Here is a 27,276-nt window from a genome sequence, read left to right as displayed (position 1 = left end):
CCCTGTCCCTATCGCCATTCCCGGTCCCATTCTCGGTGCCTGTTCCTTAGTCCCGATCCCAGTCCTATTCCTGGTCCCATTCACCTTCCTGGTTTGATTTCAGGTTTCATTCCCAGTCCTGTGCCCATTCTCTGTCCCCTTTCCCAGTCCTTGTCCCCATTCCCTGTCCCCATTCCCGGTCCTGTCCCCATTCCCCAGGGCCGCCTCTCCCATGGGGCCCTCAGGGCTCCCCATTCCCATTCCCAGCCCCTGCCCCATCCACGTTCCTTGTCCCAGTCCCCAGTCCCATTCCTGGTCCAGTCCCCATTCTCAGGCCGTCTCTCGATTCCCTGTCCCAGTCTGGGTCCCCTCTCTCCATTCCCGGTCAGATTCCCGGTCTCACTCTGGTATTCCTGATCCACTTCTTGGTCCCTGTTGCTATTCCTAGTAATATCCCCTGTTGCTGTCCCATATTTACAGTCCCATTCTTGCTCCCTGTCCCCATTCCCGCTCCCTGTCCCATTCCCCAGGGCCGCCTCTCCCATGAGGTCCTCAGGTCTCCCCAGCTCGGCCTGGCTGTGGCACACGAACCCTTCAGCCCTGCTGCTGCCCTTGCCCAGCTGCACACAGCACAAGGCTTTGGGCATTTCTCACAGGCCCCAGCTGGCCACAGCAGCCCCTCCTGCCAGCACCCGCTGTGCCTCACAGCCCTCCCTGCTGCTGGGGCCATGCAGGGCACACGGGCCTGCAGGAGCCTCCTGTTCTTGGCACAGGAGCGAGGCTGCAGCTCCAGCCTTTGGGCCCTGGGCCGCAGCAGCCCAGGGGTAGCCCAGCTGCAGAGCTCGCAGCCCGAATGTGTTTCACAGGAGCAGTTTGGAACACTGATCCCCATTCCATATCCTCTCTGTGGTCGCTGTTTCTATGTTCCCTGTCCTGGTCGCAGTCCCCATTCCCGGTCTCCCTCTCAGACCCCATTCCCACTCCCTGCCCTCTCTCATCGGTCGCCGCCGCCATCACTCCGACCCCTCCGCCCCTCACCTGACCGGGGAAACCCCGCGCTGCTCCCGCTCACCAATCACAGCGTGCGATCGCTTCCAGATTTGCATGTCCACGCCCTTTGATTTAGCCCTGCCCAGCGCCGACTGCAGCTGCGTCCGGGCGCTGTTTGCTCCCAGTTCCCTCCCAGTGCTCTAAGGAAGAGCCACGCTGGGAGGGAAAGCGGTCCCGATTCCTTCCCGCTGCTGTCAGGATCGCTTCCAGTGCTCTCAGTAAGAGCGATACTGGGAGGGGAAGCTTTCCCAATTTCTTCCCGCTGCTCCCAGGATCGCTCCCGGTGCTCCCAGCATTGCTGTCGGTGCCGAGCGCGGCGGGGCAGCTTTTGAAGCCCCCCAGGGCAGAGCGCGGCTGCTTTTGGGTGTCGGCACCGCCCGGGCTGGGCTAGGAGCGGAGGAGAAGCGGGAGGAAGAGGAGGGACAGAGGAGGAGCACGAACAGGAGGAACGGGAGGAAGAGCTGCACCAGGTCCACGCGGTTTCCCCACCCACCCGCTCAGATAGCAGCTCTCTTGGCTCCGGCAGAATTGCCCCCCTGGAGCTTGAAGGCGAGTGGGGACGGGGAGCTGGCCCCAAATCCATCGGGGCCGTCTCCGGGAGGGTTTTTTTGCAGGGCAGGGGATGTTTGGATCTTGAAGGACCCCAGAGCCGAGCCGCAAATGGCCCTGGAGGGATTTTGGGCGGTCCCACGTGGCGATCTCCCTGTACCCACGGGCAGAGGGGCGATATCGAGTTTGGGGATCCCCGGGAGAGCCGTGGGGGAACGCGGGAGACTCGGAGCCAGGAGAGCGCAGAGGAGCGATCCCGGGGCGGGGGAACCCCCGGCAGCGTGGACATGAGCAGGGGCCAGGCCCCCCGAGGCTGAAAGGGGCGCTGACTTCTGCAGTCTGCACTTGGGCAGCGGGATCATCAAACCCAACGCTCTCAGCCCTTGTTTTCCCCCCAAACCAGGATTTCCCATTCCCAAACCTTGGCCCGATGGAGGAGAAGGTGACCACAAGGAAGAGGAAGATGGCCCTGGAGCCCCAGGCAGGTGAGGAGGAAGTCAGTGCCCCTTTCCCCTTGTCTCCTGCTCCATCTCCCAGCCCAGTCTGGTCCCCGGCTGCAGGACAACCCCGCTGCCATCCTGCCAGAGAAACATCCTTCCCTTTCCCTATGGCACTGAGGCAATTCCCATCCTCTCCTTGTCCTTCCTCCCTCAGACAAAGAGCTTAAAATGGAGCCTAGGGTAGAGAAATCCCCACAGCAGAACCTCGTGGAAGAGGCCGTTTTGAGTGGCTCCACAGTGCAGGAACCCAACAGAGAGGAAAAGCCCTGGAGATTCCGCACAAGGAGGGGCTGCAAACGCAGCTCACGGGGATCTGAGAACGAAAGACTCACCCTGGGACAGGGAGGCAGCCAGAGCTCGGAGCTGGGGGTCCCTGAGCAGCTTCAGGATGGGGAGAAGCCCCACAAGTGCTTGAAATGTGAGAAGAGCTTCAGCCGGAGATCCTCCTTGATCTGCCACAGGAGAATCCATACGGGGGAATGGCCCTATGAGTGTGGGGAGTGTGGGAAGAGCTTCAGCCAGAGCTCCAACCTGATCAAACACCAGAGGAGACACACTGGGGAGAGGCTCTACAATTGTGATAAATGCAGGAAGAGGTTCCAGAGTAACCGCCATCTTCTCCTGCATAAGCGGATTCACACGGATGAGAGGCCATTCTGCTGTCCCGACTGTGGGATGGGCTTCAAGTACAACTCCACCTTAAACACCCACCGGCGCATCCACACCGGGGAGAGACCCTACGAGTGTGATAAATGCAGGAAGAGATTTCAGACCAGTTCCCATCTCCTCCTGCACCAGCGGATTCACACAGATGAGAGGCCCTTCCGCTGCCCTGACTGCGGGATGGGCTTCAACCGCAACTACAACCTTGTCTGCCACCGGCGCATCCACACTGGGGAGAGGCCCTACAAGTGTTCTGAGTGTGGGAAGAGCTTCAGCCACAGCTGCAACCTGACTGTCCACCAGAGGAGCCACAAGGGGGAACAGCCCTACAAGTGTGGAGAGTGTGGGAAGAGCTTCAGCCAGAGCTCCAACCTAACTGTCCACCAGAGGACCCACACAGGGGAACGGCCCTATGAGTGTGGGGAATGTTGGAAGAGGTTCAGTCGGACGTCCGAACTGACTATCCACAGGAGGAGCCACACCGGGGAGAGGCCCTATGAGTGTGATAAATGCAGGAAGACGTTTCAGAGCAGCTCCCATCTCCTCCTGCACCAGCGGATTCACACAGATGATAGGCCCTTCCACTGCCGCAACTGTGGGAAGGACTTCAAGCAAAACTCCCACCTCATCATGCACCAGCGCATACACACTGGGCAGAGGCCCTATAAGTGTTCTGAGTGTGGTAAGAGTTTCTCCAGGGGCTCTCACTTGACCAGACACCAACGGAGCCACCACTAAGGGAATCCCTGTGAGTGCCCTGAGTGCAGGAAGAGCTTCGTGCCCTGCTCCAGCTCCATCTCCCATGGAAGGATCCATGCTAGATGATCCATGCTAGACCAGTGACCCTTGGTGGGCAGAACCCTGGTGGTCCATGGTGCTGGTGATCTGTGTTGGGAAAACTCCTGGCTGGGGGCTTCATATACTCCTGGCTCCCTGTGGCCTGGATTTTCTATTAATTTCTGTTTCTTCTTTCAAAACACCCCAAATCAGGGTAAAAATAAAGATTTTTAGCTAAGTCATGGATGGGGACATGGGGGGATCTTCCAGGGGATGTGGAGGATGCTGGCGGTGAGGGAGTTGAGGGTTCCTGGCAGGGACTTGGATGTTGCTCAGGGCTTTGGGCTACCCAGGCTGAGCAGCTCCAGCTGTGCTGACAGACCCTGGTGGAGGTTCTGGGGCAGCTGATCAAGGATCCCTTGCCCCGGAATTGTCCCCATGTCCCCCCAGCCTGCCTCCTGGTGTCCCATGTGCAGGATCCCCCTCTCCGCACTGTCACTGCTGTCGTCCCCTGCCTGTTCACGTGTCACCCTACTCCTGGTCCCATTCTGCTCCCATCATAGTCCGGATCACATTCTTTTTGTCATTCCCTGTCCCTATCCCGTATTCTCTTTCTGGTTGCCGTTCCCATATTCCCAGTCCCATATTCCTTGCCCTGTTCCCATTTTTGTATTCCTGGTCTTACTGCAGGTCTCTCATTTCCATTTCTATATTCCCTGTTCTGTTGTCATATTCCAGTTCTCAGTTGCGTTCCCATATTCCTGTTTCAAATCTCAGTCCTTCCTTCAAAATCCTCATCACATACTCTGTCCGGTTGCTATTTCCATGTTCTCTGTCAGGTTTCCATGTTCTCATCTCCCATCCCATTCCTGGTCTCATTCCCCATCCCTGTTCATATTCACCATCCCATTCCTGGTTGTCCTGGGGTGCCTTTGTAATGCTTGTATCCCCAATTGTCTGTTCTGGTTTTGTTGGATATTAGTCGAAAATTCTACACCTTTAGGACTGGCTCCAGGAACAAGGCGGGTGGAAGAGGAGGTGCAGTGTTTGTTCGCAGAAACTGCACTCACTCCTCCACATTCTACTCCTGGACTCTGTTGTCCAGGACAGCGGACAGACAGCGAGAGACAGAGAGAGCTCTCCTTTGCTTGTTAGTTAGTTTTAGCTCGCTGAGGCGCAGAATTTCTCTGGAATGTTTTATTGTCCTTGGAACTGTACAAACCTGTTCTGGATGGAAAAACCCAGAGAAACACCCAGAGCTCACGCCTGCAGCCCATTGGGGCCCAGGACGGCATTTTCCAGCACGGCATTTTCCAGCACCGGAGGGACTGATAAGGGACTGGACAAGCTGAGTCACAGCCTACAGCAGGGACTTTGTTAATTTTGCCATCTCTCTTCAGAACGGTGAAAGGTTGTGTTGTTTGATATTGTTCATTTTTTTGTGCTTGTGGGCACTTTGCTTGTTGAACAAACAGTTTTCTTCACTTTTCTCAAAGGAAATTTTTTCCCGGACCACTTGGCTGCCTCAGTTTGCTTTCCAGAAGGACCCATTAAGAGGTTTCCTCCCCAGTTTGCCTTAAACCAGGGCACTGGTCCCTGTCCCCATTCTGGGTTCCATTTCTGGTCCCTGTTCATATTCCCTGTCCCATTCCCAATCCCTGTCTCCATTCCCTCTCCCCATTCCTGGTCCCTGTACCCATTCCCAGCCCCTGTCCCCATCCACGTTCCTTGTCCCAGTCCCCAGTCCCATTCCTGGTCCAGTCCCCATTCTCAGGCCGTCTCTCGATTCCCTGTCCTAGTCTGGGTCCCCTCTCTCCATTCCCGGTCAGATTCCCAGTCTCACTCTGGTATTCCTGATCCACTTCTTGGTCCCTGTTGCTATTCCTAGTAATATCCCCTGTTGCTGTCCCATATTTACAGTCCCATTCTTGCTCCCTGTCCCCATTCCTGCTCCCTGTCCCATTCCCCAGGGCCGCCTCTCCCATGAGGTCCTCAGGTCTCCCCAGCTCGGCCTGGCTGTGGCACACGAACCCTTCAGCCCTGCTGCTGCCCTTGCCCAGCTGCACACAGCACAAGGCTTTGGGCATTTCTCACAGACCCCAGCTGGCCACAGCAGCCCCTCCTGCCAGCACCTGCTGTGCCTCACAGCCCTCCCTGCTGCTGGGGCCATGCAGGGGACACGGGCCTGCAGGAGCCTCCTGTTCTTGGCACAGGAGCAAGGCTGCAGCTCCAGCCTTTGGGCCCTGGGCCGCAGCAGCCCAGGGGAGGCCCAGCTGCAGAGCTCACAGCCCCAGATGTGTTTCACTGAAGCACTTTGGAAAACTAATCCCCATATCATATTCTCTCTCTGGTCGCTCTTTCCACATTCCCTGTCCCGTTCCCATGTTCCCATCTACAGGCTCATTCCCAGTCCCTATCCCCATCCCCGCTCCTATTCCTGGTTCCAGTCCTGTATTCCCTGTCCCATTTCCAGTCCCAGTTGTATATTCTTGGTCTCCATTCCCTATCCCTATCCCCACTTCCAGTCCCTGTCCCCATTCGCTGTTCCAGTCTCAGTCCTTATCCCCAGTCATGGTCCTGTCCCTTACTCCAGGTCCCATTCCTGGTCCTTGTCCCTGTTACAGAAACACATTATAGTATTGGCTTTTCACAAATATTAAAATGATTGTTATATGTGTGGTGTTGAAATAACTCTGCTGTAAGGATATAGATTTTATAGTTTTGCTTATTCATAGTGAATAGTTATGCTTGCAACTAAGCTGTCTGAACATGTAAAGAAGACCCTGCTATTGATATGCCAAACTATCAGCACCTGCCGCCTGAAGAAAGCGTGGAGCACAGCCCAAGCTGGAGGTGATAATGAAGACACAGCCAAGAAACACGGATGCTTTAAAAAGGTGGACCCAAGGAGGAGCCATGCTAAACAATTCCTGCAATATGGAAACTAGTTTGTGAAAAAGTTTGAATATGCAACAAACGGATGCAATAGAAAGGGTATTTAAATAATGTCTCTAAAATAGCAGGTGTGCACTTGGCTAAGTGCCAAGTCATGCGGCCATTAATCCTTTGCTTGATTTCTGTCTTGTAATTGTTTATTTTTAAATTATTTTATTGTATTAAACCTATGTTGAGGGTTAGATTTATTTGGGTTTTTTTTTACTTATAGAATTTTTACCCATAAGTTGCTAAGAGACCAACTACTGGGTCTTTGACTGAAACAAAGACGTGGCAAAGGAGATTGTATCACTGGGCTAACATTGTTTTTGGGTCTCTGGGCGTTTTCTCTCAGCGGGGGGAGATAACACAAGGTTTGGGGGAGGTAAAAGACATAGTTGGGGGCTGTTGGTCTCTCTTACTCTCAGCATCAGGGAAGACAGTCAGGTTGCTGCTCGCTGTGGGAAGAGTTCACTGTCATCATTCTGTCTCCTCCTGGGAAATCTACCATCACCTGCTCAGGTGCCCAGGAATTTTGAGCTCGCCTTCTCCTGCCCTGTGGGACTGGCTCTGCCCCCACCGCTGCCGCTTCTTCAGCACTGCTTTGAGGTTTTCCTGCTACTCTGTAGCCCTGCATTGCCCAGCCCTGCTGGGGCATCCCTGCCGCTCCAGCTACCAGCGCAGAGCTCCTCATCTCATCCACCAGCCCGGGACTTTCCACTGTTCAGGCTTGGTCTCTTGAAGTTCCACAGGGGCACCGAGATCAAACTGCCCCTGGGCTTTTGTGAAAGAAAGCCCCTTGAGTTCTGTTTATTATTAACGCTGTAGTTGTTGTTTGTTTGCTTTGTCATACATACCAGTAAAGAACTGTTATTTGTAGCCCCATACCTCTGTCTGAAAGCCCCTTTAATTTTTAAATCATAATAATTTGGAGGGAGGGGATTTGAACTCTCCATCTCTAGGGAGGTCCTGCCCCTCCCTAGCAGATACCCGTCTTTCAAACCAAGACAACCTATTTTTAAACTTACCAGGAAAGTGAACCTTGTTTTTCACATCCCCATTCTCGGCTCCTGTCCCGCATTCCCGGTCATATTCTCAGTCTGGATCCCGTAGTCCCCCTCCCTGTCCCAATTCCCAGTCCTAGTCCCAGGCACCATTCCCAGTCCCTGTCCCCTCTCACCGGACACCGCCGTCATCACTCCGGCCCCACCTCGCCCTCACATGACCGAGGAACCCCGCGCTGCTCCCGCCTACCAATCACAGCGTGCGATCGCTCCTCGATTTGCATAACCACGCCCTTCGGTTTGGCCCCACCCAGCGCCGGCTGCAGCCGCGTCCGGGCGCTGTTTGCTCTCAGTTCCCTCCCAGTGCTCCCAGGAAAAGCCAGACTGGGAGGGAAAGTGTTCCCGATTCTTTCCCTGGGCTCTCAGGATCGTTCCCGCTGCTCCCCCAATCTGGTACTCCCAGTATCTCTCCGTGCCGGAAGTGGCGGGGCCGCTTTGGAACCCCTCCCGCCAGGGCAGAGCGCGGCTGCTTTTGGGTGTCGGCACCGCCCGGACTGGGCTGGGAGCGGAGGAGGAGTGGGAAAAAGAGGAGAGACGGAAAAGGAAAAGGAGTGGGATTAAGGGGAGGAGCAGGAACAGGAGGGACAGAGGAGAAGAAGAAGGAAAGGCAGGAGCAGCAGGAAGAGAAGCAGCAGCACATGGTTGTCCCGCCTGCCCGTTCAGGCCGCAGCTCCCCTGGCTCCGGCAGTATCGCCTCTCGGGAACCCGCAAGTGAGCGGGGAGGGGGAGCTCACCCCAAATCCATCGTGGAGGGGTCTCAGGATTGTGGGAAGAGCTTCAGGATGAGCTCTGAACTAATCAAATACCAGATGATTCACACCGGGGAGAGATCGTACGAGTGTGATAAATGTAGGAAAGAAAAGGTTTCAGACCAGCTCCCATCTCCTCATGCACCAGCAGATTCACATGGATGAGAGGCCCTTCCGCTGCCCCAACTGCGGAATGGGCTTCAAGCACAACTGCACTCTTGTTACCCACCGGTGCATCCACACCGGGGTGAGGCCCTACGAGTGTCCAGAGTGTGAGAAGAGCTTCTGACACAGCTGTCATTTTACCAGACACCAACGAGGCCACCACTAAGGAAAGCCCTGGAAGTGCTCCAGTTGTAAAAAGAGCTTTGTGCACTGCTCTATGGGCCTGACATTGGTCGGAATTTAGGCTTCAGGCTCTGCCAGTGTCTGTGTGAAGGGCAAGTGAGCAACTTTCTCATGTTGGCCTGAGAAATCTTAGGAGGAATTCAAACAAACCTTGGGAAGTGAGAAACCATCCACAGGTGGTGTTTTTTCAAACATGCTTACTGGCAAAATAAATGTTTACAAAAGGGTGTAGACCCTGAATAGCAAATCATGTTCTTTGTACCAAACTACTCTATAAAAGTAGAATTTAGAAGAATAAAGTTTACTCTCATTTTTACCATTATGGACAGTCATGTTGTTATTTCTGTGCTGTCCGAAAATCATAACAACACTGCTCCAGCTCCATCCCCCATGGGTGGATCCGCATATGGGATGATCCCTGGTGGGCAGAGCCCCGGTGATCCGTGGTGCTGGTGATCCGTGTTGGGAAGCACCTGGCTGGGGGCTGCACATCCTCCTGGCTCCCCGTGGGCACTTGGACACATCCACAGACCAATATCAGAAATCTGTTGTTGACAGTGCATTTGTCAACTTCTGACCACAAAAAAGTCATACTTTTTGCTTCTTCTGGTGACATCAAGGAACACTGCATGGGCTTGGAGGTCTTCTCCACCATAAAGCTATCATTTGAATTCTCTCTGGTCCATGGGCATCTTGCACAGCCAACAGGGACAGGTTGGGTCAAAACCAACGATTGTGGAGACAGTGGGCTGGAAACCCTCCAAAAAAGGTTCTTCCCACCCACCCAAGCACGTGGATGTTCTGCCAGAAGGGACGTAAATCCTTTTGTTTTGGCCTTGAAAAGGTTTCTGTTCATCCCTTTGAAAGCCCTGAAATTGGGGTAAAAATAAAGATGAATGATTGAATTAAGGCATGGATGGGGACATGTGGGGGATAATGATATGGGAGGGGTCATAGGGGGACATAGACTTGGGTGGGGACAGGGTGGACGTGGATGGGGGCACAGACATGGATAGCAAAATGGAGGACATGGATGGGGACATCGGGGACATGCATGGGGACATGAACTGGGACAGCATCAATGCCACCACCTGTGCTACCACAGTGCCACCTGCACCTTCATCTCGGGCATAGCAAAGCACTGCCCAATGCATGTCCTGCTACCATGTCCTCACTGTCACCACCATGGTGTCTCAGCCAAATGTCACCTCCCACCAGGGCAGGACGGGGAACTTGTTCAGCTGAGAACACGTGGCCCAGAAGGGAGTGACAGCCAGCAGGGTGTCCAAGGGCCACTGCGTTGAGGGGACCCCAACCACCTCTGGGTACAGGGCAAGGGTCAGTGTCACCCAGGGAGTCACGTGGCCCCACACTGAGTGTGATCGGAGGCATCATGGTGGGACCATCTGCATAGGTGTGGTGACATTGTCCTCTGATATGTGTCCTGGTGGCATTGTCTCCCCTGCCCTCCATATGTCCCCATCCCCTCCCCATGTCTCCCTGTCCACCCTCTCTGTTCCCATCCCCCCTGTGAATCCCTGTCCCCATCCCCCCTATGTGTTCCTGTCCCCTTCTGTGTATCCCCATCCCTCCCTGTTCCCTGCCCTCAGTGGGGCCAAAGTCCCTGAGTTTCCAGGCCCATGTCCTGCAGGGTTTCCCTATGTCCTGCAGGTTGTCACCGTGTCCCTCAGGATGTTTCTGTGGCTGCTTCTGGTGCCGAGTATCTGCGCCCATCCTGGCACAGGTATGGAAATGCCACAACACCCTGGGACATACAGTGACATCCCATGACATCTCATGACATCCCATGACAACCTTTGTCCTCTGAATTGTGCTCTTTGCTCCCCCTTTATGGGTCCTTTTTCTCTCTTTTGTATCCTTTCCACCTCTTTGGGAACTCTTCCCTATTTTGTGTCTTTTCCTCCCTGTTTTGGGTTCTTTCCCTCATTTCCATCTTTTCCCCAATTTTGAGCACCCTCCCCTTGCTTTTGGCACATTTTTGGGTGCATCGCCTGCCCTCCAACACCCTCCCCACTCCTTAACTTCCCTCACCCTTCACCCCAGTTCCCCCAGGTGTGTCCCCAGCTGCATCTCTGCAGCTTCTTTTCCTTCCCCTGATCATGCTCAGCAACAACACCACCTTCCCCAAAGTCTGCTCTCCCTCTCCAGGGGATTTCAGCCCCTGAACAGCAGACAGCCTTCTGTCCAGGGCTTAGGAGGATCATTTACCCTTAGGAAAAGCCCTGGTTCCCAGGATCCCTGCCCTTCCTCTTCTGCAACTTCTTTCTGCTCCCCAGCAGCTGCTGCCCACACTTGAGCTGTCTCTGCCTGCCCTTCCACAGCCTCTTCCTTTTCCTTAGGTTCCTCTTCTTCTCTTTCTTCCACTGCCTGATCTCCTGCCTCTCCCTTCTCTCCCACAGCCACTTCTCCAGCTTTGTCTCCTTGTCCCACACTTCTGTCTTTTGCTCCTTCTCCTCATCCTCTTCACCCTTCTGATTCCTGTCCTGGCTAAGTCACTCTCTTGGCTTCTAAAAGTTTCCAAGCCTGATCTCTCCTCTCCCTTTCACCTGCTAATTCTTCCTGCACTTTCCCAACTCTTCCTCATCTGAACCGCTGTCCATGTCCTTGTGCTCACCTCGCTGCATCCTCATCCCTGTCCATGTACCCTATGTCTCCCCCAATGCATTCTCCCACTCTGCAGCCTTATGGAGCCCAAGGTGCATTTGTCTGCTAAAGTCCCTTTCCATAACCAGTAGAGATTCCAATTTTGGTCTCTCACTTTGCTCTCCATCTGAATGTTTTAGCAAGGAATCACGAATCCTTCTATCCTTTTGAGCTGCCAAGGATGCCTTACGATTTTAGCTCTTATATTTTTTCATATATTTGTAATCCTGCAATTCTTTAGTGTATAACTCTAAACTCCATACAGAGTGTTCGCTACTGCTTTCCCATTTTGGTCAGACAAAACAATTCCTCTCCAGGCCTGGGAATCAAGGACACCTCACTGTATCAGGCCTTGAGAAATGTAAAAAAAAGTGAGTTAGAGGAGGAGCAAACTTGGGGTAAATGACTTCCTTACCCAAAGCTGTAGTTGGAAGATTAAGCCCCAATATGCAAATGGACCAAATGTATAAAAGTATGAAAACCCATGACCTGTCATCCATTTTTCGGTGTAGCCCATGGAGGGCTTAGTCTGCCAGAAATGTATCTGAAGGCCCTTCAATCAATACAACTGCTTTTTATCCCCTTACTTTTGTCTGGCCTTTGTTTATAGGTAGTCCCAAAAAGGAATCAGTCCAACGTCCTCTTTTTCCCCTCCTGTCCCTCACCTTTCCTACTGTGCCCTGAATCCCCAACTCCCACGCCGATCCCACTCCTTTTGGGGATCCTTTTCCTCCCTCTCCCCTACATTTCCCATCGCCTCCCCCTTCCTGTGCTCCTCACTCACCCAAGTTCCCTCGGCTCCTAGCTGGGAGGCTCCCAGCACCACCAGTATGGCCCCAGTTGCCTCCAAAGGCCCCATCCACAGCTCTGGGCAGGTGCTGAAACCCCAAAAACAGCCATGCTGTGCCATGGGAGGCTCCAAGATCATCCAGTGCTGCTTGATGCTTTCATAAGAAATGACTCAACAGAGCAGGTGAGACTTTTTTGGAGTTTAAAGTCAACTAATCTCCTCTTCCCAATCAATTTCTGATGTTAGGATGTTCCTCACCTTGCATTCATCTAGGTGCCTCTGGGGAACCAGGTGGACATTGAGAGAACCAGCCAGGTGTCTTCCCAACATGGATCACTGGGAATGTGGGACACCAGGGCTCTGCCCAATGGGGGTCTTCTGATGGGGGATGGAGTTGGAGTAGCGCACAAAGCTCTTCCTGCAGTTGGGGGCCTCACTGGGCTTCCCTTACCTGTGGCTTCCTTCTCAGGAAGCTCTCACTTGACCAGACACCAGTCTGGTCAAGTGAGAGCTTCCTGAGAAGCTCTTCCCACACCCAGGACACTTAAAGGGCCTCTCCTGGGTGTGGATGCACCAGTGGCTGAGGAGGCTGAAGTTGCAGGTGAAGTCCTTCCCGCAGTCAGGGCAGCAGAAGGGCCTCTCCCCTATGTGTGTGCGCTGGTGTTTGAGGTGATCCAAACTGCTCTGAGCCTTTTTCCCACACTCAGAACACTCGTAGGGCCAGTCCCCAGTGTGGATCTTCTGGTGGGATGTCAGATTGGACCCAATGCTGAAGCTCTTCCCACATTCCAAGCACATGTAGGGCCGTTCCCTGGCGTGCCCGTGCCGGTGGGTGGTGAGTCCAGAGCTGTCTGTGAAGCTCTTCCCACATTCCCAGAACTTAAAGGGTCATTTCCCCATGTGCATCCACTCATGGCAGAGAAGGTGGGAGCCATGCCTGCATCTCTTCCCACATTTGTAGGGCCTCTCCCCAGTGTGGATGTGCTGGTGGGTGATGAGGGCGGAGTTTTGCTTGGAGCCCTTCCTGCAGTCGGGGCAGCAGAAGGGCTTCTCCTCCGTGTGAATCCGCTGGTGCAGGAGGAGATGGGAGCTGGTCTGAAACCTCTTCCTGCAATTATCACACTCGTAGGGTCTCTCCTTGGTTTGGGTCCTTTGGTGTTTCATCAGGTTGGAGCTTGACCAGAAGCTCTTCCCACACTCCCCACATTCATAGTGCTTCTCCCCTGTGTGGATTCCCCAGTGGCAGATCTGGGAACATCTCTGACTGAAGCTCTTCCAAGATTTCGAGCACTTGAGGGCTTCTCCCTATCCTCAAGCTGCTCAGGGAGCCCCAGCTCTGAGCTCCAGCCACCTCCCTGGCCCAGGGTGGATCTTTCCTCCTTGGATCCCCGTGATCTGCGTTTGCAGCCCCTCCTAGTGTAGCATCTCCGATGCTTTTACTCTCCGTTGGATTCCTGCACCGTGGAGCTGCTCAAAAATGCCTCTTCCATGAGGTTGTGCCACAGGGATTTGTCCTCCCTGGTCTCCATGCTCAGATCCTTGTCTGGGGGAGGAAGGACAAGGAGAGGATGGATTTGCCTCTGTGCCACAGGGAACGGGAAGGAGATCCCCCAATGCATCCCCGGCAGGATGGCGTTGGCAGTGGGGTTCTCCTGCGGCCAGGGGCCAGGTTGGGCTGGGAGATGGAGCAGGAGAGAGGGGGAAATGGGCACTGACTTCACCTGCCTGAAGCTCCAGGGCCACCTTCCTCTTCCTTGTGGCCTCCTCCTCCTCCATCAGGCCAAGGTTTGGGAATGGGAAATCCTGGTTTGGGGGGAAAACAAGGGCTGAGAGCGTTTGGTTGGGGATTCCTCCTACCCAAGCCCATCTCTAAAAGTCGCCAGATATTTTGCATATATAAAAACGTCCAGATTACCAAGTTTCAATTCAAAAATACTCCAGACCACCAAGATTTAGATGAAAAAGCCCTCAGAAATACTCAGACTGAGCACCCACAAGACATGGATGGATTGTCATCATCCCAAAAAAAAACCTCTCCAAGACTTCTCCCTCTCTGCTCTCTCCACTTTGGACTTTGGGGGGGGTCCTGCATGTATTAAGGGTTCTCTTCTTTGGCGCCCCCACCCTCTCCAGGCTGTCAGGGGTCCCAGGAATCCTTAGGGTCCCCCCTCTCTGCCCTTCTGACCTTGGGCTTCTGGGGCTCCCCCTTCTCTCTGCTGCTGGGGGTTCCCTGCAGCCCCTGGGGGTTCCCTGCCTCCCCCTCTCTGGGCTCTCACTTAGCAATGCCAGGGTTCTTGGGGTCCCAGTGCTCACACTTCCCCTGACTCTGCTTCAGGCTGTGGGGAGCTCCAGGGGCTCACCCTTGCCAGGGTGTCCCCCTTCCCAGGCTGAATCCTGGGGTCTCCTCTCTCCGGGCTGCACACTTTGGTGTCCCAGTGTTCTCCCCTCTCCTGCCTCCCCTCACAAAAATCAACCTCCTGGGACACCCCCAAAACCTCTCCAAAGAGCATTTGCAGCTCAGCTTTGAAGTTCTTCAAGCTCAAAAAAATCCTCCCTCTCTCTCAATCCTACACCTTCCCACCCCAAAAATACCCTCCTAGGGACACCTCAGGATATTTGGGGACAGCAATGTCCTGCTTCCTTCCCAGGGGAGTGTCACACCTAAGCCAGGTGTGCAGGGCAGGACCTTGCCCTGACCCCAAGCACTGTCCCACCTGCAGGATCTGCTTCTCATCATCCTCTTCCTCCTGAGGCCCCAACCCAGCTTGGTGCTAAACAAAGGGGCTGGGGTGGGGTCAGCCCCCGGTGGGGGCTGCACAACCTCTCTGCCCCCTCCCCAAATTCTGTCCTGGGGGCAGCAGGAGCTGGGTCAGGAGTCCTGTGGGGAGGGAAAAGGGGCTGACACTGGGATGGGGCATCACACACAGTCTGGGGGGACACACACAGCTCTTGGGGATCCCCCCTCACTCCCACGGTGTCAGGAAGACAAACTTCAACATCAAGCTCCTGTCCTCTGGCAGCAGCTTGTGGGCAGGACCTGCTGGCAGCTCTGGGGTCTGGTGTGGTAGATAAGGACAGGCGCCGCAGAAGATTTCGGGATGTAATGGAAAGGCAGCGGGACCCTTCCCCCTCCTCATCCACAGAGATAACCAAATAACCCTTCTGTGGTATGCGACCCCTCCTAACTCCAGTAGTTTTCCATTCCTTTACTAACTCTAACTAGACCCACCGTCCCCTTATGACATAGTGAAACCCCTTCAAGTATTTAACTCCAAGATGTAAGGTAATAAATGCCATTCTGACCATCCACCACATTGGTGTCAGCGTTTGTCTATGGCCCGAGTGGCTCGGACGAGGCCGAGCCGCTGTGCTGTCCTTTGAAATCAGGTCGCCCACCTTCTAGCAGAAGGCAACAGTCTGGGAGGCCATGACTGCCCTAAATCCTCTTCCCAGCCCCACAGCCACTCCCAGACCCCTCAAACTACCCCACAGATCCCCACTGTCCCTCCCCAAACCACTCCACTGCAAAATAAATTGCCCTGAGATCCATCAAAACTCGTTCCCATCTCTCCCAAGACCCACAGAAATTCTTTCCAAGCCACATAACACTCCACAAACCTTCCAAGCCCCCAAAAGCTCTTTCCAGCACCACAAATGCCCTCAAGAGTCAACAAACCTCCTTGCAATCCTCTCAGGATCCCATAAACCCTTTCCCAGCCCCCCGTGGCACTGACCAGGAACATCCACAGCTGGGAGCAGTTCAGGCACTTCAGCAGCATTTTAGGCACTTCCATCCCTATGGGCTCCTCCCAGAGGCCTGGAGAGGTTGGAGGGGGGACTGCAGAGAGGGACAGGGATCCCAGGAGTGGGATTTTGGGGACCGGATGAGGGGCTGTGTGAGCCACTTGCTGGGCTGTCAGTCTGGGGGCTCCCCTGGTGGTCCCGGGGCCCCAGGCTGCAGAGCTGTCACCACCTCCTACTTTGGGTGGTGGTTCTGGTGGGATCTCTGTTCCTTGGGGCTCTTCCTGCAGCCAGAGAACTTGTAGGGACCCTCCTCCAGGTGGATCCTCCAGCTGTTCCATCAGCTTTGGGCTCCTACTGGAAGTGACTGGGCTCTACTGGGATCATACAGAGATCATACTGGGAGTGACTGGGAATGATTGCAAGCATGCTGAGGGCAACTGGGATATATTGGGAGTGCCTGTGACCATACTGGAGTGACCGGAACCACACTAGAAGTACCAGGGATCATGCTGGCGGTAACTTGGAGCAAGTGAGAGTGCCTGGGTCTACGCTCAGGGCAACTGGGCATGACTGGGACCCTGGTGAAAGAGACTGGAATCATATGGGGAGTGACTGGACTATACTAGAGGCCACAGGTATTACATTGGGAGGAACAGGGAGCAATTGGAACCAGTTGCTGAGAGCAACTGGGATCATACTGGGAGTGACTGGGCTCTGGGAAGGACAGAATGGTGAGGAGCAGGACGACAACTCCCATCCCAGCCCCACAGATACCCCCCATTCCCACTGATCCCCCCAGCCCCTGGCTCCTCCTACTCACCCCTGCTCTGACTGTACTGGACTTGCAGCATCTCCAGGTCAGTGCTGGATGTGCTGGGCACACTCACCAACCTGGGTCTGGGAATCCAGATATTCCAGCTCAAATCTGGCCCTGCTCAAAGGGGTCCCATCCATGTGCACCCACAGATGGGTGAGGAGGCTGGAGCTCCAGCTGAAGCTCTTCCCACATTCCAAGCACTTGCAGGGCTTCTCCCTGCCATGGAGCTGCTCAGGGACCACCAGCTCTGAGCTCCATCTGGATCTCTGGCCACTTTCCCGGCCCAGGGTGGGTCTTTCCTTCTCGGGGCTCCATGGGCTGAGTTTGGAGCCCCTCCTCATGTGGGATCTCTGGGGCTTTTTGTCCCCACTGAATTCCTGCGCTGTTGAGCCTCTCAAAATGGCCTCTTCCACAAGATTCTGCCACGGGGATCTGTCCTCCCTGGTCTCCATCCTCAGCTCATTTCTGGAGGAGGAAGAACAAGGACAGGAAGGAACAAGAAAAAAGAAGAAAGAAAGACAGAAAGACAGAAGGCAGGAAAGAGAGAAGGAGATTTATTTGCATGCCAGAGGGAAGGAGAAGCAGATTTTTCCAATCCATCCTTGGCAGGACAGTGTTGGCAGCAGGGTTGTCCTTGTTACAAATGACCCTTTAATATTGGCTTTTGCATTTATGTATTAGCTTTTGCATGTTGATACTGATCATAAGTACTGAACTACAGCACAATTTAAAACCCCTTTTTGCTGTTTGCTAATATAACATAATCTATCATTATAGGTATGCACTGTATAGCCCATAGAAATAGTAGTGTGATGAATATATGATATCTATATATGCACTGTATTGTTTATAGAAAAAATGGTGTGGTGAATGTACAATACTGCAGGCCTTAGCAAAACATAAAATGTTAAAATACTTCTGTGTAACTAAGAGAACTAAATAAACCAGTGATGTTGTTTCCCACATCTGCTGACTGACTTCTCGGAGTGATAACACTGACACAAACCAGAGAACCGGAGGAGAATTAGAAAAGAACTTTCTACCTCTCATCAAGGAATTGTGAAACAAAAGAATGAAACCACAAAAAGGAATAAAACATATTGACCTGATCTGCAGGATATCATGCAGATAAGTCAGAGTGTAAAACTAAAACAACAAAGTGTTCCTGCAACATCAAAAGCTCCCAAGAATGTTTGAATAATGCATGAAACTTAAGAGTATGTATGCACCTCAGTAAAGTAACTGTATAGATAACTGCCTTAATTTACCTTTCTGTTCTTTGACCAATATCCAGGAACAACCCATGCTGTCTTTTTTTATTCCCTAATTAAACTTTAAAAAATATTCTAAAGAGTGAACCTTCGTTTTTCACATCTTGCAGTCAGAGGCCAAGCTGCACTGTGAGATGGAGCAGGAGAGGGGGAAAGGGGCACTGACTTCCTCCTCACATGCTTCAGGTTCCCAGGCCATCTTCCTCTTCCTTGCATCCTCCTCCTCCATCTGGCCAAACTTGGGGAAATGGAATTCCTGATTTGGGGGGGAAAAAAAGGTGTGTGTTGGTTTGTGTGTTCCTCGTGACCAAGTCCATCTCTAGGAGTCACCAGGTGTCTGGTGTCGAGAAAAACCTCCAGACCAGGATTCAGCTACCCTCAAAAAAAACCCCAAACCTCCAAGATTCTGCAAAATAAACATGTACCCATGAGTTCCCTGTCTCTGGTCTCTCCACCCAGGAGTTCAGAGGGTCCCTTCTGTCTGGGCTTCTGAGAGTTCCTGGCAATCCCAGAGGTTCCCCTACTCTGGGCTCCCCAGCTGGGTGTCAGAGAGACTACAAGGGTTTTGCCCATGCAGGGTCCCCGTTCCAGGGCCCCAGGGTATCCACGGGTCTCCCTTGTCCATGGTGCCAACATCTCCAGGCTGCAGGGGTTCCCCCTATCCGGCCTCCACGTTCCAGGCTCTCGGGGGTCCCCCAGTTCCGGTACCGCCCTTCTCCGCTCTCCCAACCCGCCGGTACCGGGCCATCGCCACGTGGCTCCGGGCTGACAATGCAGTGCCTGACCCGGGCAGCCCAACCCCACCGCGGCAGGGTCCCACGCATCCCCGGCCCAGCGCCGGGGCTCTGCCGGCAGCCAACACCGGCACCCCCCAAAATTCTGCCGTCTCGGAGCCACAGAGCGGGCGCCCGGCCCTTGGCCCCGAGCACAGAGCTCTGCCCGGGGGCTCCTGGGGAAAGGCGGCGGCGCTCGGCAGCGGCCCCAACCCGCCCAGCGCGCGGCAATTCCCCCGCTTCGGGACAAATTCCTGCCCCAAAGGAGGCGCTTGCAACGCCCGCCCGCGCCTCCTCCCTGCCCCGCAGATCTCGGCAGCTGCCCCGCTGTCCCAGATGCGGCTTTGCAGCAGGGAGGCTCTGCGGGCCCCAGGGCTGTGCCCCCTCCCAGGCCATGCCTGCCCCGGTACTGATCTTTGGCCCGGGCTCTCTCACTCTTCCCGGCTCCCGCACAGTCCCGGGCTCACGGGGCACCGACCGCCCGGCGCCGCAGGGCCCCGAGCCCCTGCTCTGCAAAGGGCCAGTGTCCATTGCCGGCCCCTTGCCGGGGGCTCCGGCCATTGCCCACCGGAGTCCTGCACAACCCGCACCTCCCACCGCACCTCCCTTGAGCCGGGCACCGCGGCTTCCGCAACCAGACAGAATACTCAGTTTATGGAATCTTTGTTAGCTCTGCTTAGATCTGCAAATCCAGCTGCTGCCGAGACAATCCTATCTCACACTGAAGGCTTCACACCTAAAATGCTGCCTTCAGTCCTGACACACCATTAAGAAATCCAAGAGCAAAAGAGACAGCTGATTATAGGATGCTGCAAAATCACATCCCAGAACATTTTGGTATAATATCATAAATATAAACAGAAGGTGAGAAAATCAACAATGTCAGAAAACAAGCTTTGAACACTGGGACTAGAAGAGCTCAGGCAATCCATTTGATTGGAATGATCCCTCTCTTTTCTGACATGTGAGCAATGCCATCGAATTTCCCAAAACATGGAAGCCCTGGCAGCAAGAGTTTCATACGCAGCAATGACACAGAACAGGGCAGAGCCAGCAGGTGCCAAAATTAAAATATCTACTTGCAACTAAGGAATTTGTTTCAAGTTCTACTATTATTATAGTTATTAGCCACTATTTATATAAGTCAAAAAGAGTTAAAATACTAGGAATAATAATACAACAATACCTGTAATATTAATAGCAAAAAAAGAGATAATATCTAGATTAAGAATTTTAAAAAAACCCTGCCATACTTATACTAAGTTTGCATGGCCAGGTTTTGGTAATGGGGGCTCCAGGAGCGCCTTCTGTGAGAGGCTCCTGGAAGCAGCTGCTCCTCCATGTCCCACAGAGGCAACGCCAGCCAGCTCTAGCACAGACTGGCCGCAGGCCAAAGGTGGGCCAGTTCGAAATGGTGGTAATAGCTTTAGGATAACAGATTTAAGGAAGTCACATATGGTGTAGTTGTAACTGTGACCGGGGAAGAGCAGGGGGAGAAAATGTGAGAGGAACAACTCTGCACACAGCAGGGCAGGGCAGGAGGAGGGCCAAGAGCTGCTCCAGGTGCTGGAGCTGATTGCCCTGAGATTCCATGGGGCAGCCTGTGCTAACGCAGCTGGGCCCCTGCAGCCCATGGAGGGCACAGAGTGCAGAGATGCACCTGCAGTGCCTGCAGGAGCCTGGGCCAGAGCAGGGGGATGCCTGAGCAGAGGCTGTGACCCCATGAGAAACCTGTGCTGGAGCAGAGACCTGGCAGGGACCTGCAAACCCATGAAGACAGGATCCCACACTGGAGCAGGGTTCTGGTAGGACTTGTGAGCCCATGGAAGAGTGACCCATGCTGCAGCAGTCTGTGAAGAACTGCTGTCCATGAGATGAACTCATGTTGGAGAAGTTCATGGAGAAGTGACGCCGGGAGGGAGCTCTGGCACAGCAGAGGAATGACTCCTCTCCCTGAGCAGCAGGAGAAAACATGGGACCAGAACCCCTATTCTGTGTCTCCCTGCACCCACTGGAGGAGCAGGTAGAGCTGGAAAGGAGGGAGAGATGGGCAGAAGGTGTTTGTAAAGCTTTATTTTACTTCTCATTATCCTGCTCTGATTTTGATAGCAATAAATACAATTACTGTCTCTAATTTCAAACCTGGTTTGCCAATGATGGCATGTGCTGAGTGATCTGTCCCAGTCCTTATCTCAAGCCATGAAGCCTTCATTCTGTTTTCTCTCTCCTGTCCATCTCTGGAGGGGAGTGAGAGAGCAGCTTTGGTGGATGCCTGCCGTCCAGCCAGGGTACACTGACTACACTTCCCTTTCCTTCATTCTTTCTTTCCAGAGGTCACTGTGAAGAGGTTGAGTGGGGCTTTGATGGAGGGAGCGAAGGTGGCAGGGAGCAGCAGAAACAGGAGGCACAGGGATGTGGGACAGGCATCAGAGGGGCCCAGGCAGCTGGCACGGGGCAAGGCCTGGCCCAGCAGCAGCCCCGTGCCCTGCCCAAGGCACTCCCACCAGGGCCTGGGCCCCTGAGGCAGGGGGAGAGCCCAGTCCCAGGGACGGCGTTTCTGCCCCGACCCCCATCCAGCCCAGCCTCCCCCGTGTGTGCAGTGACCGCAGGCATGGGCTGCACTGGACAGCGTGACCTGCTGGGGACATGGAGAGCTGCCCCCACTGTGACACTGCCCTTGGGATTTCACAGGCACCAAACAAATCACAGCCAGCCATGCCCCTCGTCATGTCCCAGGCACTAGAGAGCAACACAGCCAGGCCTGCTCCTTGTGACATCACAGGCCCCATGCATGCCTCATATATGGGAAGATCTTCTCACAGAGCTCTCACATGACCAAACACTAACAAAACCACCACTAAGGGAAGCCCTACGAGTGTCCCAAGTGCAGGAAGGGCTTTGTGTCCTGCTCCAGCTCCATCCCCCCATGGGAGGATCCATGCTGGATGATCCCCAGTGGCCCCCAGTGGGCAGAGCCCCAGTGATCTGTGGGCTGGTGAGCCGTGTTGAGAAGACACCTGTCTGGGGGCACCACATTCCCCTGGCTTCCCATGGCCTGGATTTTCTTTTCATTTCTCTTTGTCCTTTTAAAACACCCAAAACTGGGGTAAAAATAAAGATTTTGAACTAAGACATGGATGGGGACATGAAGGAATCTTCCAGGGGATGTGAGGGATGCTGGGTGCAAGGGAGTTGTGGGTTCCTGGCACTGACTTGGGGGTTGGTCAGGGCTTTGGGCACCCCAGGCCAAATGGCTCTGGCTGCGCTGGGAGAACCTGGTGGAGGTTCTGGGGCAGTCCTTCTGGATCAAGGACTCCCTGCACTGGGACTGTCTCCATTTCCCCCTGGCCCTGGTGTCCCCTGTACAGGATCCCCCTCTCCCTGCTGTCAGTCAGCTTGTCCCCTGCATGTTCCCGTATTACCCCACTCCTGATCCCGTCCTGCTCCCATGTCAGTCTGAATCCCATTCCCATCTCATTCCCTAGCCCTGTCCTATATTCTCTCTTTGGTTGCTGTTCCCATATTTCCAGTCCCATATTCATGTTCTATTTCCATTCTCGTATTTCCGATCTCCCTGCCAGTCCCACACTTTCATTTCCATATTCCCAGTCCCATTCCTGTATTCCCATGTCCAATCCCAGTCCCATCTTCTTAATCCCCATCCTATAGTCTCTCTCCAATTCCTGATTCCATATTCCCATCCTAGGTCGCATTCCACGATCCTCCCCCAAATTCCTGGTCCCAGTCCGGGCCCCTGTCCCCATTTCCAGTCCCATTCCTGGTCTGTGTCCCAATCCCAGACCCCATTCCTGGACCCTCTCTCCATTCCTGGTCCCCATCAAATATTCCTGGTCCAATTCTTGGCCCCTGTCACAATTTCCAGTCTTTCCAGTCTTATCCCCAGTCCCTGTCCCCATTCCCTGTCACATTCCTAGTCCCTGTCCCCATTCTTGCTTGCAATCCCAGTCCTTGTCCCCTGTTCCTGATCTCTGTCCCTATTCCCTGTCCTGTCCTGTCTTCCAGGCCAAATTTGTGGTCCCTGTTTCCTATTCCCAGTCCCTGTCCCCATTGCCAATCCAAATTCCAATCCTGGTCCCAGTCCTATATTTCTAGACCCATTCCCCAACCCTGTCCCCATTCCCAGGCCCATTCCCATTCCCAGTCTCTGTCCACTCTTCCCATTCCTAGTCCCATTCCTGGTCTAATTCCCCGTCCCTGTCCCCATTCCCGGTCCCTGTCCCCATTCCCAGTGCCATTACCCAGGGCAGATTCTCGCATGGGGCCCTCAGGGCTCCCCAGCTTGGGCTGGCTGTGGCACACGAACCCTTCAGCCCTGCTGCTGCCCTTGCCCAGCTGCACACAGCACAAGGCTTTGGGCATTTCTCACAGGCCCCAGCTGGCCACAGCAGCCCCTCCTGCCAGCACCCGCTGTGCCTCACAGCCCTCCCTGCTGCTGGGGCCATGCAGGGGACACGGGCCTGCAGGAGCCTCCTGTTCTTGCCACAGGAGCAAGGCTGCAGCTCCAGCCTTTGGGCCCTGGGCCGCAGCAGCCCAGGGGAGGCCCAGCTGTAGAGCTCGCAGCCCTGGATATCCTTCACTGGAAAGCTTTGGAACACTGATCCCCATTCCATATCCTCTCTGCGGCCGCTGTTTCTATGTTCCCTGTTTCGTTCCCATGTCCCCATTCCCGGTTCCTGTCTCGTATTCCCGGACTCATTCGCGGTCCCCATTCCCCGATCCCGGTCCCTGCCCCGTTCCGGCTCCCTGTCCCCTCTCACCGGTTGCCGACGCCATCGCTCCGGCCCTCGCCTAACCGGGGAAACCCCGCGCCGCTCCCGCCCACCAATCACAGCGCGCGATCGCGCCTAGATTTGCATAACCACGCCCTTTGATATGGCCCCGCCCAGCGCCGGCTGCAGCCGCGTTCGGGCACTGTTTCCTCCCAGTTCTGTCCCAGTGCTCCCAGGAAGAGCCATATTGGGAGGGAAAGCGCTCCTGATTCCTGCCCGCTGCTCCCAGGATCGCTCCCGGTGCTCCCAAGATCGTTCCTAGCGTCGCGCGGGGCGGGCTCGCTTTGGAACCCCAGCAAGGCAGACCGCGGCTGCTTTTGGGTGTCGGCACCGCCCGGGCCGGGCTGGGAGCGGAGGAGGTAAAGGAGGGTCAGAGGACGAGGAGAAGGAAAGGCAGGAGCGGAACAAACAGGAGGAACAGGAAGAGGAGGGACAGAGGAGGAGGAAGAAGAGGAGGAGCGGGAGGAAGAGGAGGACCAGCAGCAGCACGCGGCCCTGCCCGCCCGCTCAGGCCGCAGCTCCTCCGGCTCCGGCAGCATCACCCCCCCTGGAACCCGCAGGTGAGCCGGGAGGGGGAGCTCGCTCCAAATCCATCAGGGGGCTCTCCGGGAGGGTTTTTTTGCGGGGCAGGGGATGTTTGGATCTTGCAAGATCCCAAAGCCAAGTCGGAAATGGCCCTGGGGAACGAAATACACCTGGGGAAACTGGTTCCTCTATATTGATACCACCTTTCTAATCTACACCCCACCCATTCTAACCTCATCTAGGAATAGCAAAAGCATTTACAATTTTTAGAGCAATTGATGTTCTCAGGTAACACTGGTTGTTGGTTCATTGGCGGGATTAGGGATCAGTGTGTCGTTTTTAAGCCGGGGCAAACCCATTTCCTTGTTATCTATTGGAGTCTCTTGTCTGGTGTCACCTCCAAGAGTCTCCTCGAACTTTTTTTGTCTCAACTCGGCTGTGGTGGATCCAAGCACGCTGTTAATTGCAGTGAAGGTAGTCAGGAGCACCTGGTACGGTCTTTCCACAGAGGCCAGAGATGAGTAAGGTCCAGGCCTCCCAAGGCTGAAAGGAGTGCTGACTTCTGCAGCTGCACTTAGGCAGCGGCACCATCAAACCCAACGCCCTCAGACCTTGTTTTCCCCCCAAAACAGGATTTCCCATTCCAAAACCTTGGCCTGATGGAGGAGGAGGGGGCTGCGAGGAAGAGGAAGATGGCTCATGAGCCTCAGGCAGGTGAGCAGGAAGACACTGCCCCTTTCCCCCTCTTTCCTGCTCCATCTCCCAGCCCAGCCTGGCCCCCAGCTGCAGGACAACCCTGCTGCCAGCGCCATCCTGCCAGGGATGCATTGGGGGATCTCCTTGCCCTTCCCTGTGGCACGGAGGCAAATCCCATCCTCTCCTTGTCCTTCTTCCCCCAGACAAGGAGCTGAGAACGGGGACCAGGGAGGACAAATCCCTCTGGCAGAACCTCATGGAAGAGGCCGTTTTGAGTGGCTCTATGGCACAGGAATCCAATGCAGAGAAGAAGCCCCGGAGATCCCGCACGAGGAAGGGCTGCAAACTTAGATCACAGGGATCCAAGGAGGAAAGATCCACCCTGGGCCAAGGAGGTGGCTGCAGCTCAGAGCTCAAAGTCCCTGAGCAGCTTCACGATGAGGAGAAGCCCCACAAAGGCTCGAAATGTCAGAAAAGCTTCAGCCAGAGATCGTCCCTGATCTGCCACAGGAGAATCCACACAGGGAAACGGACCTATGAGTGTGAGGAGTGTGGGAAGAGCTTGAGCTCGAGCTCCACCCTCATCCGCCACCAGAGGATCCACACCGGTGAGAGGCCCTATGACTGTGGGGAGTGTGGGAAGAGCTTCAGACAGAGCTCCACCCTGATCCGCCACCAGAGGTCCCACACCGGGGAGAGGCCCTACGAGTGTGACCAATGCAGGAAGAGGTTTCAGACCAACTCTGGTCTTCTTGTGCACCAGCGGATTCACACAGATGAGAGGCCCTTCCGCTGCCCTGACTGCGGGATGGGCTTCAGGGAAAACTCTGCTCTCATCAACCACTGGCGCATCCACACTGGGGAGAGGCCCTATGAGTGTCCTCAGTGTGGGAAGTGCTTCAGCCGGAGCTCCCATCTGATTCGTCACCAGAGGAGGCACACTGGGGAGAGGCCCTACAAGTGTGAGGAGTGTGGGATGAGCTTCAGCCAGAGGCCCCACCTGACTGTCCACCAGATGATCCACACCGGGGAGAGGCCCTACGAGTGTGACCAATGCAGGAAGAGGTTTCAGACCAGCTCCGGTCTTCTCGTGCACCAGCGAATTCACACAGATGAGAGGCCCTTCCGCTGCCCCGACTGCGGGAAAGGCTTCAAGTACAACTCCGCCCTCATCACCCACCGGCGCATCCACACCGGGGAGAGGCCCTACAAGTGTCCTGAGTGTGGGAAGAGCTTCATGTGGAGCTCCACACTGACTTTCCACCAGATGAGCCATAATGGGGAAAGGCCCTATGGGTGTGATAAATGCAGGAAGACGTTTCACACCAACTCCAATCTCCTCAAGCACTTGAGGATTCACACGGGTGAGAGGCCCTTCCGCTGCCCTGACTGCGGGATGGGCTTCAGGGAGAACTCCCACCTTGTCACCCACCGGCGCATCCACACCGGGGAGAGACCCTACAAATGTCCTGAGTGTGAGAAGAGCTTCTCACAGAGATCTAACCTGACCCAGCACCAACAGAGCCACCACTGAGGGAAGCCCTGCGAGTGCCCCAAGAGCGGGAAGAGCTTTGTGCCCTGCTCCAGCTCCATCCCTCCATGGGAAGATCCACGCTGGAACACCCTCGGTGACCCCTGGTGGGCAGAGCCCTGGTGATCTGTGGTGCCGGTGATCTGTGTTGGGAAGACACCTGGCTGGGGGCTTCACATCCTCCTGGCTCCCTGTGGCCTGGATTTTGTTTTTATTTCTCTTTGTCCTTTCAAAACATCCAAACCCAGTGTACAAATAAAGATTTTGAACAAAGAACTGGCTGGGGACATGGGGGGTTCTTCCAGGGGATTCGGGGGATGCTGAGTGTGAGGGAGTTGAGGGTTTCCGGCAGGGACTTGGGCATTCCTCAGGGCTTTGGGCACTCCAGGCTGAGCAGCTCCATCTGCACTGGGAGACCCTGTGGAGGTTCTGGGTCAGCTGATGAAGGACCCCCTGCCCTGGAACTGTACCCATGTCCCCCCATCCCACTTCCCAGTGTCCCCTGTCCAGGATTCCCCTCTCTCTGCTGTCACTCGCCTTGCTCCCCACCCGTTCCCATGTCATCCTCTCCCAGTCCCATCCTGCTCCCATCCCAGTCTGGATCCCATTCCCGGTCTCATTCTCTGTCCCTTTACTGTGTTCTCTGTTTGGCTGCAGTTCTGGTATTCCAAGTCCCATATTCTCTGTCCTGTTCTCATTCTCGTATTCCTGCTCCTTTTGCCAGGCTCACTGCCAGGCCCACATATCTATTGCTGTATTCCCTGTCCTGTTCCCATGTTCCCAGACCCATTCCTGTATTCCCGTTTCTGATCCTGACGCCACCTTCCTAATCCCCATCCCGTATTCTGTCTACGCTTCCTGTATCCATGTTCCCTGTGCTGTTTCTATATTCCCATCCGCAGTCCTATTCCAGGTCCCTCTCCCATATTCCTGGTCCCAGTCCCAGTTCCCATCTCCATTCCCACTGCCATTCCTGGTCCCAGTCCTGTATTACCTGTCCAATTCCCAGTCCCAGTCTAGCATTCCTGGTCCCATTCTTGGTCTCTGTCCCCATTCCCTGTA

At 54.7% G+C, this 27,276-nt stretch overlaps 1 protein-coding gene and 1 long non-coding RNA gene across 2 annotated transcripts; one reads left to right on the top strand and one right to left on the bottom strand.

The window, feature by feature from the left end:
* Window positions 1-1,018: 1,018 nt before the first annotated feature.
* Window positions 1,019-26,490, top strand: LOC134563048 (zinc finger protein 546-like). The gene is given in 9 exon segments (XM_063420823.1): window positions 1,019-2,063; window positions 2,233-3,476; window positions 8,417-8,537; window positions 10,265-10,357; window positions 18,599-19,021; window positions 19,128-19,244; window positions 23,673-24,022; window positions 24,620-24,701; window positions 24,887-26,490. Coding segments are annotated over 9 exon segments (3,939 nt in total). The 5' UTR covers window positions 1,019-2,008; the 3' UTR covers window positions 26,341-26,490.
* LOC134563116 (uncharacterized) lies at window positions 3,493-23,440 on the bottom strand. Its single transcript, XR_010083319.1, has 5 exons — window positions 20,815-23,440; window positions 17,988-18,155; window positions 16,632-17,093; window positions 13,789-13,870; window positions 3,493-13,610 (listed from the first exon to the last, which is right to left on the bottom strand). It is a non-coding gene; the product is annotated as an uncharacterized LOC134563116 (long non-coding RNA).
* Window positions 26,491-27,276: the final 786 nt, after the last annotated feature.

This window comes from Prinia subflava, chromosome 33, assembly GCF_021018805.1.
Source record: "Prinia subflava isolate CZ2003 ecotype Zambia chromosome 33, Cam_Psub_1.2, whole genome shotgun sequence".
Lineage (NCBI taxonomy): Eukaryota > Metazoa > Chordata > Aves > Passeriformes > Cisticolidae > Prinia > Prinia subflava.
Note: the sequence above shows the minus strand (reverse complement) of the source record. Positions and strands in the feature narration are given on the sequence as shown.